Below are 18,235 nucleotides of genomic sequence, written 5' to 3'. Positions count from 1 at the left end.
GCCCTCAGGGCAGCCCTGTACATCGCGGGCGTGCGCGGGATCAGCGCGGACCTTTCTCCCGCAGGGACAAAGACGGCACCAGTTTCCGCCGCCCGCCGGGTCAGCCCTGCGGCGGGCGCTGCGCCTCAGTCCGCCCCTGCGGCCCGCTCGGCGCGGCAGCACCGCCCCTCGCCCCAGCCCCAGCCCCAGCCTCGGCCCGTCCGGGCTGCCCCGCCCCGCCGGCACCTGTGCGGCCGAGCCGCGCAACGGCAGCGCCGCGCCTGCGCATTGGGCGGGCGCTCGCCGCCAGGGCCGCAGTCACTTCCTGCCCTCGTGCCCATCCGGCTCCGGGGTCAGCGGCCGCCGCTCTGGCGGGACAGCGGCGAATAAAGTTTAATTCGGGGAGAGGGAAGCCGGCCGTCCTCTCCAGGTAGGGCCGGCCCGCCGTGCCCGCCCGCCGCGCTTTCTCCATCCCGCCGGGCGCCTGCTGTCACCTGCGGCCGCGCGCCGCTCTCGCCCGGGCTGCGCGTGGCGGGCGCGCCCGACTCCGGCTGCGACAGCGCCCGGGAGCGCCCGGCCCGGCCCGGGAGCGCTGCCGCCGCTGTGGCTGCCGGGGCGCGGCTTTGCCCCCGCTCCCGCGGGCGCCGAGGGACCCCCTCTCGGTGGCAGGGCCGCGGGACGAAGCTGCGAGGTGGGGACGGAACGCGGCGGAAGCCGCCCGCGGAGGGGGCGCGGGGCCGCGCCGGGCCGGGCCGGGCCGGGCTGGGCTCGGTGCAGGACGGCGGCCGGGGGCTCTCCCGGGGCCGGGGCGCAGGTGGCGGCAGGGCGGGAGCGGAGCCGAGCGCGGCGTGGCCGTTGCAGAGGGCGGTGTGGGACCTGCCGACAACAATGGGAACTTTTCCTGCGCCGAGGGTGCCGCTGCCTCCGGCCTGCCCGGCCCTGCCGCCGCAGGATGTGGGTGTGCGGAGTTAGCGCTCTGCTGAGCCGCCTGTGCTTCGGCCGTGACAGCTAATTTGCTTGTTTCAGCAGAAGCGAGCTGCTGGATGTAGAAAGAAAGTGGGTCGTGCTCACGGAAAATGCCTTTAAGGGACAAGTGTTGTCAGACTGACCACCATCACCATGGATGCTGTGAGCCAGGTATAGTGCTGTGTGATGCTTCACGTTTTGCATATCCCCTTCGTTTAATGCTTGCAGAAACCGTTGCGATGGTTGCAAATGTGTATCGTTAGTGTCACTTCTGGATATAAAACGTTTCTGAATTTTGTTTGGAAATGTTTTTTTGGTATCTGTGAACTGTCGCTTCAAGATTATTTCAGGAAGAGAATTTTTCCTGAATGCAGGATGTGCAGTAATTCCCGAGCCACCACGTGGGCATTGTATGCAGTGAGCAGAGGAAGGCAAGAAGCTGTGTGAAACAACTGGTCTTTTTGTTTCCAAAAAGTGCAGTGTTCCGAATCTTTTGTAAAATGAATACCAACCTGCTAGACATTTTTTAAATTGTTCTGCCTACTGTTATAGTTGGTATCCTTAAAGAAAATTTTGTTCCTTTCTGTTTGCCTTCTTGTAGAGTTTATTTGGATGCTTTCACCTGTGTTTTGGAAAGAAAGGTGCTATTTGGATGCTTTCACTTTTGTTTTGGGAAATTAATAGTTAAAAGTGTGAGCATGGCCACTTTGATTATGCTCCTTTAATTGAATGTAATTTGAAAGTAGTTATTGTTCAGTTAGTAGAATAATTTCTTTGTGTTGATTAAATGGTTTTGAGTTGTTCTAATGCTTTAAACAAGCTGAAATACTTTTCTTGCCTGAGAAATTAACAGTGGTGTGTTACATCTGCTTCACCTGCATTACTCCTGTGGATGTCAGTGGGTGTTGTACATGCATATGTGTAGAGGCAGTGTGGAAACTAAAATATATTATTTTTGAGTATAGGGAGTAGGCTAGTAGAATACAATACATCATTCTATTAGATATCCTCAAATGATTAGCTGATTTGTAATGGTTGTTATGGGTGTATTTAGAAAGTTTTTCTTTTGATATTCTTTTCAGTTTGAATTTATTTATAACCTTACATTTTTTAACTCAACTTTCCTGTCAAAATTTGTTTAATCTTTAAATAGTAAATCTGTGAGTAGTTTTATACTGTACCTCTACTGCTCTTTATTAAGAAAAGATTTCTTAGAGGTGCTCTGTGCTTCATTTAGAAACTGAAACCTTAAAATGGGGTTAAAATCAAACCAGGTGGATAAGGTGGGAGCTGGTTTATGAAGTACAAAGCTAACTGTTTTGTCAATAAGAAGTAAAGAAAAAAAGACTTAATTAATGATTTTGCAAACAAAAAATTTGGTTTTCTCTCTGGGCAAAGCTTAGTTGCCATATGCATATACAGCAATGGAATGCAATTAATTTTCACATGCATGACTACTGCATATTGGAATAACTAATAATCATCCTGATCAATATATATTTTAGTTTCAATAGCTTTTATGAAGAATATGATGTGGCATGAAACATCAGAAATAAGATATTACTTCAGTTTGCTTGAACCAGAAGCATGTCTTGAATGTGGTTTTGTTGGTTAAAAATATTATGATAACTCTTTTTGATAAACACTTTGCAGTTATGCTTGTGCTTTTTTTCTGATCATTGCTACTTTAAATTTGGTTTCATGGTTGCGTACTAGCAACATTGAAGGCCTATAGTATGCTGTGAAGTACAGTATTGGTAATGCTTTTCTGTACATTTGTTTTGGTTTTAACAATGGGATTATTCTAGGGAATTGCTTTAATTGACAGAAATTTCCAGTGAGTTAATTTGGTTTTATATATTTATATGTTTTTGTGTTTGTGTTTGCTACAAGTAGCTTTGAATACACGTTTTCTTTAAATAGTCAAAATTACGGCAAACTGTCAGAAGGTATTATGGCTGCAAAATTCAGTATTGACTTTTTTAATTCAATCTAGATGAAAATTGTAGAATAAGACTAATTTTACTATAGTCCTGGCCTTTCTTTTTATCTAGTTTACTGTATGTGTGGAAAATTCATAACTTATAGGAATCACCTGACTGTTCTCTAATAGCTTATTATCCTTTTATATATTTCAGTACACCTGTTGGAACCTGGTGATCCTCCGTTACTGCAGCAGCCTCTGCAAACGTCAAAATCTGGTATTCAGCAAATCATTGAATGTTTTCGATCAGGTATGAAACTATGCCTGACTCTGAAAAAGTTCCTTCCCTTTTTATAAGAGTTACGTATATTTACTATATTAAAATAACCAACACCTAACTTCCTGCATATTGGCAAACTATTTGCGGATTTTTGGAATTAAGTGTTCCTTTTAATAAGAGTTTTCATATAAAGTAATGAAGAAATAGATCTTTCAGAATCATTAAAAATTATTTTTTTGTGCTGCTTTGTGTCATTTCACCTGCTTTTATTAATGGGTTTATCATAAAACTGCTGACATGAAGAGAAAACTTTACCTTGAACTTCTTAAATTGCATTATCATGTTACTTTTAAGGTGTTTCTTGATTGTTTTTGGGAGTTGCAATACATAGCAATGAATCTAAGAACAACAACTGAGCATTTCGAGGGAGCATCCCAGAGATGATTGAAATGTTTAATGTTTTCTAGCTATTTCTTCACTTCTGATACGGCAAACGAAACATTTTATTTTCATAACCCTTGGTCCTTAGTGCTACTAAGAATGTGTTTCTAGATTTTTCTACATAGAGCTGTTAAGTATATGAAATGTGTCATGTATAAGTCATTGCTGCTGTGCAATGGAATGCATATCTGGTCTGAGTCTTGTAAAAAGGACACAGAGTTCAAGTTGTCCACTAGCATTTCAACAACTTAATACAAAAACTGGATGTGAGATTATTCATTAGTAACATTTTTTAGTTTGATTGAGGTTGCCTGAGGCCTCAGATATGTGTGACAGGCTTCTTTCACTTGAAGCAGATCATTGTAATCCCTGCTGGTAATACCACAAACTAGTTGCAAGTATTTTGTCTCTGGGGTGCTTCCAGATTGTCCTCACTGGTGTTAAATTGATAGCTTACTTTGATGTCTTCAGTCATCTGCATCCGGAAAGTTAGACAGAAGGCGAAAGAACCTAGAGCAAGATTTCTGGTTGGCTTTGAACATGCAACATTTCATTATGGAGAGTATTTTGACTCTTGTGGTATAGATATAGAGATTTAAGAAATTTTATCAAAAGCTTCTGTCACCCAAAGCATTAAGAGTAACAGATGAATTTGAATCTATTTTTCTTTTCTAAAAAAAGAAATTGTTTGCTAAAGGCACATACTTTGGTATTCTAAGAGAGAGGTATTAGTTATGATAAATGTTTTCTACTGATTTCTTGTGACTATGATGCTATTCTAGCATCAATATTTATGAATATTAAGAAAATTGGACAAGGTATCACTGCCCCACTTAGATGTAACTACAAAATAGAGAAGACTTCGGTAAGCTGGAGGCAGCGTATGTGGGCAGAACTGACTGCTTTTTGCCACGATCTACAGTAGATGAAGAATAAGGAGGTGATTTGCTTTTCCTCTACCTGCTGTGTCCACAAAACCAGTGGACGTTGTAAATTCATTTGCAGTTTTCAGAAGTTCCTAAAGGTCTGCAGTTTAATTCAAAAGGATCAATTATTTTTCTGCTCCCACCAGTGAAAAGCTTCATAGTTGCATAAGGGTGATTTGAAGCCAGAGTGACTACTGTGTCATATAGTGTGACTTTCAGTATCTCATAAATCCTTTAATCTCATCCAGTAATTCTTAAACCCAGTAATTTGTATTGGAAAAAAAACATTTCAGTGCTGAACAGGGGGAGACTGAAATATCACTCTAACAGGAGAGAGAATGAGGAACTTTGGTGTCCCTCAGTTGGGAAGTAGTGGAGATGATTCGATTTTTTTTTTTTTTTTTTTCTTTTTTTGGGAGAGGAGTTTGTGGCTAGAGTGTGCATGAACAGCATGAGCGAATTCTGGTTTATTGTGTGCTGTCACCAAATTGGAAGCATTTTGTTTGAAATATAATTTGGTATGAATTATAGTTTTGTATGTCACGGGAATTTTATTTGCATGGAGGATCTTCAGTTTTGTTCAGACAGGTTTTTGTCAGTGGTTGTCTTTATATGCAGAAATTCAAATGTTGGTTGGTGAGATCTGAGTAAACAACTTGCTTTTGGGGGGAACTCTCTACAATTTTTGTTTGTTGCTATATCTAAATATTTGTCCAGTAGTCTGTTTGTGAAAATGCAGGTCAAATGAAGGTGAGGTTAATAACACTAAAAGAAAGAGCAGTGAGAGGTGGCCCAGGAAGGCATAGGAGAGGACAAAAACTGGATGGTAGCCTCAGATGGTCAAGTTTGGGTTCCAGTTTTAAACAACCGTTGAAGAAGACAACAACACTGTACTTTGCTAAAACTCAGTTGTAAAACATTTTGTGGTACTACTGCACCAAGAAATAAAAGGTTTTCTTGGTAAAGCCTATTAGTATTGAAGAACTGCTAGGTAATATGAAATTATTCATATTTGAAAGAGTTTCATTCAGAAAATAGTTCTGCAGTGTGACTCTGAGTTTGGTCTTTAAAAGGAATTCTTAAGAGAAGTGTATGTGGTGATAGAGCACTTGAACTTTTATTTCAGTTTGAAGAATGTCTTGCTGCTGTTTCATAGGTGTCTGATATTATTTATTCATGGTCCAGTTTCATTATATTTTTGCTTGTTTGATTAGTTTTGATTAATTCAATTCTAAGAAAAATCAAGATTGAGAAATTAGCTGAATGTGGTTAGTGGTTTTTTTCTAATTTGGAGTGGGTAAGTATTCATCATTCATGCTAATTGTAGACATTACTTTCATAATTTTCTTGAGGTAAGAAATGAAGGCGTAAGTTTGAAGTGTAAAAAAACTGTAATCTTTATTTCTTTAAGCATGGCAGAGGCTGGAATACATCAACAATGCTAGATCTAATTATCTTTAGATACAATGTATAATAGTCTCAAAAACTGGCATATTTTGTCACACTGCCTATTTTTTAATAGAGAAGTTTTGGATTTAATTATCTGTATTTTCCTTTCATTGGACTGAAAATATGTCACCTAAGCATCATCATCTTGGTATTGGGTCAGATACCTAGATGCAGTAACATTTCTTCACCTATTAGTTATTCTATTTGCCTTATTTCATGCTTTAGTTTTTTGCCTTACCGGGTGCTGTTTATCCATGAAATAGCTGTATATATCTTTTCTTAGCATTGTTGGATAACCCTAGAGGAAAAAATACTACAGGCTTCTTTAAATGCTCTAGGTGCTTATTCCTTCCTGTTGGGCAGTTGTATTGCAGCAACCTAATACTGTAGTGTGGACTCTTTCCTAACTGTTAGTTAGGAAGTTAGTTAGTTTCCTAGCTGTTAGTTTTTATCATAAATCATTGCACTTCCCTGTAAACTGTAACGTGCGTAATCCTGGAGGATTTTTTTCATACTAGTCTGTTTTTCATAGTGAAATTTGGAGTATGTATCATATAGTGCAATGAAATAGCATTAACAAAAGATAAAATGCTGTTATAATTATTCATGTTTTAAAATGTTTCCACTTTCATGGGATGATGTGAATTAAAAGATGAACAGAAAACCTTCCCTAAGTGTAATATTTCCTTTATTACAGGAACGAAACAACTTAAACATATCTTGTTAAAAGATGTGGACACCATTTTTGAGTGTAAATTGTGCCGAAGTCTCTTCAGAGGATTACCAAATTTAATTACTCATAAAAAGTTTTATTGTCCTCCAAGTCTTCAGATGGATGATAGTAAGTCTTACTAATTGAAATATTTAATAAAGCTATATGAAGTTGAAAAAATTACCTTTCTTTACCATTTATACAAACACGTCTGAAACAAAAATGCAAAAAAAAAGGTGGAGTTACATTTCAGTAATAACATGTAGATCACTTTTATGGTATTGAAGAAGTTACAGCATTGACTTTATATGAATTAACAACTGCGACCCATGCTGATGTCATAATTAGCTAGGTAGTTTGTACATCCAACCTTTTGATTAAGAGTGTCACTCTTAACACTTGCTATTCCTCTGTCCCCTTTTTCTTTCCTCTCTGTCCTTCTTTACTGTGAAAGATAGAGAAAGTATGTCAAAGGACTGAGAAATAATCTCGCAGAAAGAGTGGGTCTAAAAGATCTTTCAGTTTTAGATCATAGCTGTGGTGGACTTCAGCTGGATCCTGACCTGGGTCAACATCCATAGTATTCTCCTGTGCTGGGGAAGCACTTATAGTGCTTGTGTCATGGATACAGTCTTTTAGTCTTATTCATTATGAAACATGGACTAAAAAGTTTACCCTTTTCTTTAATGACCTGTGCTTCATTTCACTTTATGCTGCTTTAACATAATCGATGTGATCATACCTAACCCAAAACCTTTGTTGTAGAAATTAAACATTATTATTAAAACAAATAACTGAAATGATGAAAAAAATCGAAAAACTGTATTTTTATGGAAAAAAACTTATTAATAAGTCTCATTCCAGTGAAGATTTTTGTTGAAGCTGATTACTTTGAAAATGTACCATCATTCAAAAATGTTTTGTAAACTTTTCTAATTATCTTGATCTCTTGACTAGATCAACGTAGGTGCAGTGAGGATTTTTCTTTCCTGATTAATGCTTTCCTACCTCAATATTTAAAATATTGGGAACAAACAGATATACTTAGATGACTCTTTTCCCATGTAGTGTCAGCTAGTGCTGTGAAGGAGAAGGTGAAAAGACTGGTACTGTCAACTTCCTTAAATATGTCTGCTTGGCTAGTTAGAGAGTCACCGAGCTTCTCTGTGAAAAGGGATGACTTGTATTTTCAAAGCAAGGTTAGAAGTGCATCTGACTTAGATGCAATAGGTTCTGAGCGAAACAGGATGACGCTGAGGAAACGCTTCATGTCCAGTTCCTGACATTCTAGCCGTTGAGTAATTAACTTCCATATGTTTTATGAAGTAACATACTCACTGTTCACTATGAGAGGTGAAAATAAAGGGAATAACAATACATACTCTGAATAAAACTGTATAAATACTATGAAATTGAGTATAGTTATTATTGAATTAAGTGAGAGTTTTTTCAATAAATAAAAGATAGTGAAAAAGAAGCAGGACCCCATGGTAAAGAATTCCAAAGACTATTCCCTCGTAACTTTTTTGAGATGCATTCATTTAATATAGTCACAAAGTAGTCTTAAAAGTTGCTATAAAATAGGAAGGACTTTTTACTTTTGGTAAAAATTATATGAATAGTCCCATCTGAAACTGACTGCAAAAGCTGTTAAAAATTCAGTGTTAAAAGATGGGTCCTGAGCAACAAAAGAGCGTATTTCTTGTACTGACGCTCTTCCTATGTGTTGCTGAGAGTGTTGAAGGAATAACTGAGTGTGGGTTTTTAATTAGCTGTTACCAGGAATCACATCTTTAAAATTATCCACAGTGATTTGAACTGTGTCATCTCAGTGCCTCACCTTTCTGCTGTAGTACCCTGGCTTCCTCTTTATGCTAGTGCAGATGCTTCATGTATTATGCTGGGAACTAGATCACTGAGCTAATCTGGCATTTAATAACAGAATATTACTGAGCCCTGTAAAATAGTATCTACTTATGTCCTCATGCAATGCTCAGGTTACACAGATGTTTCATTCTTTGTAAGGATTGTTCAGAATTCACAGAGAAGAGCTTATTTCCAGAATTAGGTTCCTTTGTTGATAGTGCCTGTTTCCAGCAGTAGGAAAATTGGTTTCTAATGATACTTCAGGCTTAGTTGCACACCTGCAGAACAAGCTCAGTCAAATGATGTTATTTTTGCAATTGATACAGATTTTTTTAAAGACCAGCTTAATTCTGAGCATACGGATTTTTAGTTCAGGTGGCTTTTGCATTAGCGTGCTAGAAGGGTGTATTTCCAGTGTTGGCTTTTAATAAAAAAGCAACTTGTAATGATTACTCGAAACCTCCGAGTGTTCAGAGAGTATAAATACAGGATTTGTGCAAATTTGGAGACTGAATTCACACAGCGTTTAAAAGCTACTTTGAGATTTTAATAATTGGAAATAACCAAATCATTAAAAAATACCTTTTCCTCTTTTCACAGACCTCCCAGATATAAAAGATAAGCAGAGTCAAGCCATAAATGACCTCCTTGAAGCCATCTATCCACGGGTAGATAAGCAAGAATATGTGATTACATTGGAACCTATAGAAACTAATCAAAATGCTGTATTTCAATATGTGTCAAGGACTGATAGCCCAGATGAGAACACACAAAGTAGCCATACCCCTGATCAAGCTCCAGTACAGGTACAGGAACCCAGCACTGAGCAACCCAAGATTCTTTCAGCTCCAGCACCAGTCCCAGCTGGGGAGACAGTAGAATTACCTCCTGCTGATCCTGTTACAAACAAGGTGATACCTACTCCTGAAGAACAGCCTCCAGCAGTAAATCCTGAGTTGGACTCTCTGGATAATTCTGATTATGGCCACCAGTTGATTTGTTGCCTTTGTAGGAAAGAATTTCATTCAAGACGCAGTGTACGCCGGCACATTCGAAAAGTGCACAAAAAAAAGATGGAAGAGCTAAAGAAGTACATAGAAACAAAAAAGAAACCAAACCAATGCTCTGCAAAAGGACGAAATAAGAATGTTCTTGTAGCATTAGGTAGAAGTTGTCCTGTATGTTATAAATCATTTGCTACAAAAGCCAACGTAAGGAGGCATTTTGATGAAGTTCATAGAGGATTAAGGAGGGATTCCATTACTCCTGATATAGCTACCAAGCCTGGGCAACCTTTGTTCTTGGATACAGTTTCTGCTAAAAAATCTTTTAAGACCCGAAAACAAAAGTCATCTTCAAAGGCTGAATACAATTTAACTGCATGCAAATGCCTTCTGTGCAAGAGAAAATATAGTTCACAAATAATGCTGAAAAGGCACATGCAAATTGTTCACAAGATAACTCTTTCTGGAAAGAACTCTAAAAGAGAGAAAGGAGCCAACAATACTGCCAATGGCACAGAAATAAAAGTTGAATCAGCAGATTCTGTAGAACCTTCACCCCCTTCCATTGCTCTTTCTCCACAGAATGAATTAAAGGGAACAAATCATTCAAATGAGAAAAAGAACACACCATCAGCACAGAAAAACAGAGTTAAACAAGATGCTGAAAACCCTAAATCAACTTCTAAATCAACCACTAAATCAACCTCCAAATCAACCGCTAAATCAACCTCCAAATCAACCAATGCATCTGCTGCAGGTGGCCAGCAAAAAAACAGGAAGCCAAAACTTTCAGCTGGCTTTGACTTCAAGCAGCTTTACTGTAAACTCTGTAAGCGCCAATTTACTTCTAAACAGAACTTGACAAAACACATTGAATTACACACAGATGGAAATAATATTTATGTTAAATACTACAGGTGTCCACTCTGCTCTTACGAAACGCGTCGCAAACGTGATGTGATAAGGCATATAACTGTGGTTCATAAAAAATCACCACGCTACCTTGGGAAAATAACTGCAAGTTTAGAAATTAGAGCAATTAAAAAGCCAATTGATCTTGTTCTAAATAAGGTGACAAAAAGAGGCCCTCAGAGGGATGAAACAAAACAGATTGGTTCAAAACAGGATATCACATCTAATTCTCCCAATAAAAAGTATGAGGGAGCTGATGTTGGCATTGAAGTAAAAGTAACAAAAAACTTTTCTCTGCACCGATGCAATAAATGCGGGAAAGCATTTGCCAGAAAAGCTTTTCTAGAACATCATAAGAAAACCCACAAAGCAAATGTATCTCATTCACCTGAAGAAAATAAAACCAAAGGCAGAAGTACAAGATCTAAAGCTGTTGTTTGGTGAGGAAAAATGAAAAGTGTTTTGTCTTTTTTTATTTTTGTCCTTTCTTTTTTTTTTTTTGAACCCCAACAATACCACTGAATTTCTTGTGCTGTTGTTGATTTGTTGCCGAAAACATGTTTTCTCATGGATTTTATGGTTTGGCGGCTTAAATGCAACGGTAGATTTCAAATTCGTTTCTTATATTTTTGGTTTTAGCATTTTTGAAAAGAGGCAAAGTCTTAATTCGTGATTGTAGGAAGCTGGAATATACATTAAACTGTATTGAGTCAACTCTTTAAATTATCTTAAGGCATCTGTTGTAATCAAGCTAATATTTTTGAAATAGCAATTTTTTAAAATTAATAATAATTTTGTTTGGTTTGGATAACATAATCTGTTAATTAACTTCATTGTGACCAGTTGAAGAAGTACTAAAGATACTACAGTAAAAGCTGTTAAAAGTCTGTGAATTTACTGGAATTGGCATTTGTGAATTTAATTTTTTTTTAATTAATGTGTATTGCCTATACCCTGTCAACAAAAATGCATAGAACAGTTTTTTGAATGTAATTTGGTTGCCTAATTGCTTTGATTTAAAATCATGGATTAGGTGCCTGCAAACACCTTTGAAATAATCAAATTTCGGATTTCATTCCTTTAATGCTTATTATATAAGCCTGGGTTTGGAAACTTCTGGTCATTATTGGTTTAAATTGTTCAAGTCTTATCAAAGTTTATTTTTAAGCATCAAAATGGATAAAAGTATGGCCAAGAATTTTCTAAACTTGTGCTTATATGGTACTCTGGGAGTTTTTTACATTTGGAAGGGTTGTATTTGTAGTTTCTCAGTTTTCCATAGCCTTCATGTTAAAGGTGGCCTATTTTTAAAGGACGTTTTATAAAAGGAAATATTTGTATGCAGTCAGTTTGTATTTCAGAATGACTGACTGATGCCTGAGGATTGGGGGATTGTACAAAAAATTATAATGAAGAGAGGTAGTACATATGATACAGTGATACTTGTAAGAGTTTTTAACATCCTTATTCAGAATTATCTTTCTAGCATATTTGGTAAAAATAAAACCAAGTATATGTGCCTTGTTCTATATTTCAACTCTGAAATGCTGTTTTCCAGGAGGTAATTTGATTTGAGTTTAGCTTTCCTAGTGAATAACCACGCAGATATGTTAAATTGTAATGCGGTGCTTTTGTGACTTTCTAACAAATCCTGGTTAAGTGGGACAGAACTTCAAAAATTATGTAAGTTGGACCCTGAATTGTGCTGAATTTAAGAATTAAAAATTTAGTCCTGTAAATTATTTATGTTGTGTATTTTTGAACAGAATTATATGGGTAAACTCAAAGTATTAATTTACTCCCCTTTCTCTTCAGATAGGTTCAAGTGATGTTTGGGAAGTTGGAAGTACACTTGAATGAAAAAGACTTTTTAATTTGTTTTGGAACCGCTAAGTCTTGGTAATGGTACTACAAGGAGGAAGTATTTTCATAAGCTGTTTTTTTTCTTAATATATTAGTAACCACTGACTGCCAGTGGGACAGTGCCACCTCCCAAAACACTGAAGTAGTTGAAATGCACATGCATCTAAATTAGCAGTTATCTATGCAGTTGTGGTTTGACACAGGATAGAAAAAACTTTCTGAAATTACAAAAAAGTACACCAGAGGCAAGTCAATGAACAGCAGCTTTGGAAGAAGGTTTCTGTTCCTCATTTAGGAAATCATCTCCAGAAAGCTCATCCATGGAAATCATCCATACTGGTCCTCCCTGGTAGTGCTAGTTGATGGATAGCTCAAACTTTGTGATATCCTACTTTGGTAAATGTTGTGGTATATACTGTTTTAAATTTATTACAAATGAATGTATAAGAGCAAACAATGTAGTGTGTATTGGCTGAATTGTACTAATTTTTAGTATTTGCCATAACATCAGTTTGTTCATATTGACTAATTTCCCAGTTCTGGGGCATGCTGAATTTCATGTGCTGAAGTAATTTCAAAGATCTTCATGTTTCCCTATGTGGTTCGTAGGAAAACTCTGTAAACATCTGGGAAGTTTACAAGAATATCCACATTCCTCTATTCTTTAATTTTTTTTAAAAAAATTATACACAAGCACTTTAATGATAGTTGCAGTTTATTTTTTCAGTTTATTTTTGAAAGATCAACACACTAATGTTAATATGAAGGTAGTGAATATTTGCTGATGTATTATAGACAATCTGTGCACAACCACTTATAATGTTAGCTTATTTCATTAAATATTAATAAAAAGGGAGGATAGTATGGGAGAATCTCAAAATATATTTTCTCTCAAGATCTTAAATGACCACTATGGGTAGCACTTGACTTTGCATAATTTGGAAAATCTTTTAGATACTTTTTTTTAACCTTTTAATCAAGATTGTAGTAAAACAGTCCCATGCCTACCATTTTGAAATTCTTGGCAGGTTTCATGCGTCCATGGGTTTGTTTTGGGTTTTTGTGTCGGTTTTTGGTTTTGTTATTTTTTACCTTTTAGAAAATACTTTGTTTAGTGATTTGTGTCAAATTGTTACAATTTGAAAGGTATTGTACATCGGAAGAAATACCATGTTTTTTATATAGGTTCACTCCCTTACTTAGGGAGGTGCCTCATGTTCATATATACTTTTTGTATAAAATATATCTAAATGTTGATCACAAGATCAGGAGTAAAAATACTTTTATGGATAGAGAACTATTTGGCCCTGTTAGTGCATTGCACTAAAAATACTGTGAATGGGAACTGAGATTGTAGCTGTTGCTCAAAATGTTCTATATTGAATGTACATGCTTTTGTTTGGATAAACGTACTGTATTTGATGGAAAATAAAGCAGACTGGAAATGATTTTTAAGTGGGCATAAACGAAAAGATGATGTGTTTGTAAACTTGGAATATCTGTCACTCCACAATTGGAACATTGTTTGCATTTTGTAAAGTTTTATTTGTTGATCACTGAAGCTAGTTGTTTGTAATATTCTGTTGTAATAAATGGGTTTTTTTATTAAAACTTTGGCACTTGCGGAGTGAACACTTCACACTGATGGTTGACCCTTGCTATATTTGTAGAAAACACTGGCTTTTTGTTCCTTGTAAAGGAACCTCTTCCTTAACTAAGCAACACTTGTTATTATCCTTTTAAAACAAAATATTAATATTGAAGGAGATAAGCTTTGCTAGGGTGTTTTTTAATAAGAAACATCTAATTGTTTCTTCTTTCTAAACCTTGTTTTCATGGTTGGATATAAGAAAAGAACTTCCATAATAATTGTTTATTCTTTTGTAAAGGAAAACATCAGGCTATTAATGTAACTGCATTTGAAGTCATGTTCCTAAGTGCCTGCCGATTAAGAATAGGAAATTAGAAGACAAGCATAGTGATTGTTTTTACTGTTCATTTCTCAGCTTATCCTTGTGGTTTCTGTCCTGGGTAAGTGTGTAGTCTGCATCTTGAAATATGTGAAGGTGAAGTTACTCCTATTTCAGGGTAAGCTATCTACTTACCAGCATATTGGATATGAGTTTTTAATTAAGATGCAGTCTTGCCTCATTGATGGGGCACATTGGTTTGGCTTGTTTTGCTTAGACTAGCCAAAGACAAATGTAGATTCTTTAGTGGACCTTGAAAATTAAGGCTGAGTCTTGTTAAAAGAGTTTTTTGTGTAGAATTAATGTGAAATACTTTACAGAAGACTTTTGGGATAATCTAAACATTCTGTATGGAAGTCTGTCTTTTTTTGAAGTGATACATATCTAAGGCTTGAGGGGCTAGCTTTCAGGGATGTGAAACCTTGCATTATCAGCAAGTGGCACCATGCTTGCTGAAGTCTAAAAATGCTGGCATCTGTCTCAGAATCATCTGTTCTTTAATTGTTTCTCAGCTGAAGATATCTGGTCTTCCTGGTTTTATTTTTTGTCTTTGTTTTTGGAGTGATTTCTGGGTTTATGTTTTATGTGTCTTTTCTATCTGAAGTGTTAGATTCTTGAAATCCTTGTAGTGTTTGATCTCTTCGGTTTTATTGGAGAATAAAGAAATCTGTAGCTTAGATAGTTAGTGACCATTACCATCATTTGTTTTTGATTGGATTCCATTGGGATGAACTTAAAGTTACTGCGTAAAGATTTGTGTGACTGGTCAGGTGCTTGAAATACTTTGACAATGAGAACAGTTTTGAGTGGTGGCTGAAAGACCTGTGGGCAAGTATTTCACATCTTTCTCTTTTGCTGAATAGTGAAATACAACAGTTGGTTAACCGTGAAGGTAGACCAGTGTGTTGGTTGGGAGATGAGGAGTAGAGAAGAACAGGCCCTCAACGATTGTATTGATGGAGAAGCCCAGGTGTTTGCAGTAATAAGGGGACTGCTGTCTGGGTGTAAAGATTCTCCTCTCGTCTTGCGAAGGGGATCAGAGGGGAAGTGAATGATGTGGGATACACTTTAGTTCTGTTTTGTAGGGAGCTTGCTTCCCAGTGTCTCTCAATTACAGTCTTAAAATAGTCATTTCATAGACACAGAGTGGAATTTAATTTGAAAAGTTAGGATTGTTTGGGTTCATTCATCTCTTTGGGGATTGGCAAAATACTGGTAATCCTATTAAAAGTGTGGTATACTTGGAACCGTGTTTCAAATGAAGAAACAATATCACTGACTTTAGAAGATTTAGTGGGAAATGAAGATGGCCTGAGCCTTTGATAGCACATAGACCAAATACATTATTCTCCAAACCAGATGAAACTATGTAGAGTTTTGCTGCATTGCCAGGAACACCACGGTTGTTCAAAACACATGGTTGTTTTGAAGTCTGGATGGGTGAGGAGCATGTGCTTTTCCATCTTGCTCAAATGTTATTCTTCAGAAGTAGATTTTACAGTGTTTTTACCTCAGTTGTAGGAAGGATTGAGGTTCTCTGTGTCAATAATCCACTGTGCTAAATTTGATAGCATCTGGTAATACCACTGTTTTTTTGTTCTGACACTTTGCTGCCATTTCAGTCTTAAAGCAACTAGGATTTATCTAGTCTGTCCTCTCAACATAAGCCTTTCCTGGTTCAGCTCCCTTGTCTGTACTAGATTTACTCTTTCACATTATTTACATGCTTTGAGCCTGGAAGTCAGCTCCTTTATCAGGGGCAAAGCAGTCTTCTTTGATGATCTTCCCACAGCTGTTGATGTTACTTAAATCAGTTCAGTGGGCTCAGGGGCAGAGCACAGACCAAAAAGCAGTCTGGGGTTTGCAGGTCTTGTGTATACATGCTCTTACATTTTTTCTGTCTGTTGCTCAGATACTTTCTTTCCAGGATGTGGTTTTACAGTTCTCAGCTTGTGACTTCCTGCAGCAAACAAATGGATGGTTTGAAGTCACTATCTTGTGGCAAGGCAGGTTGCATTTAGCTTAGACTGAAATAGATGTGGATGTGCAAAAACATTGTAATCAGTTTCCTTCATAACATATATCTAAATTTCAACTGTCACTCTCTCTTTGAAGAAACAATTACCTAAGAGTGAACCGGCCTAAAATGGATACATTTCACCCTTTAAATGTGTAAAGCTGCATTTTCCATCAAAAATACATTCGGGATATTGGCAAATAACAAGATCAGTAATTTGTCTCAAATATAAAAGTGGAAAAGGCTTTCCAAATTAATTGAGATTTCTCTGCATGGTGTGAAAATGGTAATAGATTAGATAGTGGCTGAGTTCACAGGGCTTAAAATCAGGTGTCTATGCTGTTTCAGAGTGCTTGCTCTCATTAGTATAAATGAGGAAAACAAGGTGCATGTTTCTGTTGACATTGCTCAGAACTGAACAGATTGTAAGTGACTTTGGTTTTTTTATTAAATCTCCATACGTAAATATGGACATTTGCTCCTCAAAGAATACTTGCATTATAGTGGACTGCTCTGTGCTACTTCATACTTTTTTTCTGTGTGTATGTGGGACATGGGAATGGATAAGGATATAAGAGTTGGCAGATGAGTAAGGATGCACGAGGTGATCTTTTTGGTATGCTGACGTGGAATTAATTGTGCATGTGTAGTACATCTGTATAAAAATGAGAAGGCTTAGAGAATGTTAATGAACTACGTGGGGAGAATTTAGATAAGAAGACTGTGGTATATACATCCATCTTTAAATGATGGAGTTGAGTTGACCAGGGCCGCGAGGTGAAACTCTCACATTTTCTTGCAAATTACTACAACAGCAGCCTTCCAATCTGAAATATGGATGCTATTAGAACACAAAATATTAAAGTAGAGGAATAATACCTTGTATTGGAACAGAATCTGCCAGTTTAAATAAATGTAAAAAACATTGAAACAAAAGAATCTCCTTTTGCCATCTTTGCATGTGGGTGTCATTCTTTTTAATATGGGCATTCTTTTTAATAAAATTTCAGGGTCTTTCTAGTTTCAGCCAACTGTTTGCTTTCTCTTCTGAGGTCTGTCAAAATTTCCACTGTGACTGTAGGTTTTAATTTTGCTGCAAGTCTCTTGCTTCTCTTAGAAGCCCACTAGTTTCCCTCCTTCCCGTGTTTGTCCAACAGCCTAGAGGCATCTCCCGGCTAGGTATGTCCAGTTATCGTGAGGGAAGGAGCAGTGCAAGTATCCTTGTCCTTGCTGAGGGCAGTGGCAGCAGTTGTCCCATGGTAACCCAGCGTCTTTTTTTATTTTTCTTTTTTTTTCCTGAATGTAGCCTATACATTACCTGTGTCCTCACAGCCTGGGGGCAGAGCTATTGTAGAGAGCCATTTGGAAATGAAATAGAAAACTGCCTGTTAGGGGCATCTTTGGTGATGGGCACTGACTACCCTCTTCTCTCTTGGTGTCCAGAGCTAGAATTACCTGTGGTAAACCAGAAATACCCTTCTGATGGAACAACCTTGTCTTATGTGATAAGTTGTTGCCAAGATAAGGCAGTAGGAATATACTCTCTTTGATCCCATATTTACATAAGAGGAGTGTCAAGGTGGACTCTTCTCACTTGAGTCTTCAAGAATTTAATATATACACAACCACAGCCTGTGACTGAGGATATCTTGGGAACATCATGAACATTTTGGTTTTGGTCTTTTGTTTTGTTTTTTTTTGTTGTTTTGTTTTATTTGGGTGGTGTTTGGTGGTGGTGGTGGTTTTGGTTATGGTGATTGATCCATTTTAAGTGTATTGTGTTGACGATTTCAGAACATTGGATGCCTCAGGTACATGCACAAACATCTTTTAAAGAGTTTTGACTGCAGTGTCATTCCTAGGAACTGAAGCCAACTCATATTGCAGATTCCTATAAGTGAAATGGTTGCAGCTGGTATAGAAAGT

At 37.6% G+C, this 18,235-nt stretch overlaps 1 protein-coding gene across 7 annotated transcripts in view; it reads left to right on the top strand.

The window, feature by feature from the left end:
* Nucleotides 1–276: 276 nt before the first annotated feature.
* The window catches only part of ZNF800 (zinc finger protein 800), a 29,774-nt gene continuing 11,815 nt past the window's right edge, over nucleotides 277–18,235 (top strand). Inside the window, exons 1-6 of one of the 7 annotated variants that reach the window (XM_064656172.1) lie at nucleotides 277–409; nucleotides 1,006–1,116; nucleotides 3,084–3,179; nucleotides 6,663–6,806; nucleotides 9,144–10,899; nucleotides 12,279–13,933. In XM_064656172.1, coding sequence (XP_064512242.1) covers nucleotides 1,056–1,116; nucleotides 3,084–3,179; nucleotides 6,663–6,806; nucleotides 9,144–10,899; nucleotides 12,279–12,288 — 2,067 coding nt within the window. In that variant the 5' untranslated portion in view covers nucleotides 277–409; nucleotides 1,006–1,055 and the 3' untranslated portion in view covers nucleotides 12,289–13,933. Of the gene's footprint in view, nucleotides 410–547; nucleotides 671–1,005; nucleotides 1,117–3,083; nucleotides 3,180–6,662; nucleotides 6,807–9,143; nucleotides 10,904–12,274; nucleotides 13,934–18,235 lie in introns of those variants that run through there. The other 6 variants (XM_064656174.1, XM_064656168.1, XM_064656173.1 and 3 more) reach the window with 6 other exon arrangements.

Source organism: Pseudopipra pipra, chromosome 5 (assembly GCF_036250125.1).
Source record: "Pseudopipra pipra isolate bDixPip1 chromosome 5, bDixPip1.hap1, whole genome shotgun sequence".
NCBI lineage: Eukaryota > Metazoa > Chordata > Aves > Passeriformes > Pipridae > Pseudopipra > Pseudopipra pipra.
Note: the sequence above shows the minus strand (reverse complement) of the source record. Positions and strands in the feature narration are given on the sequence as shown.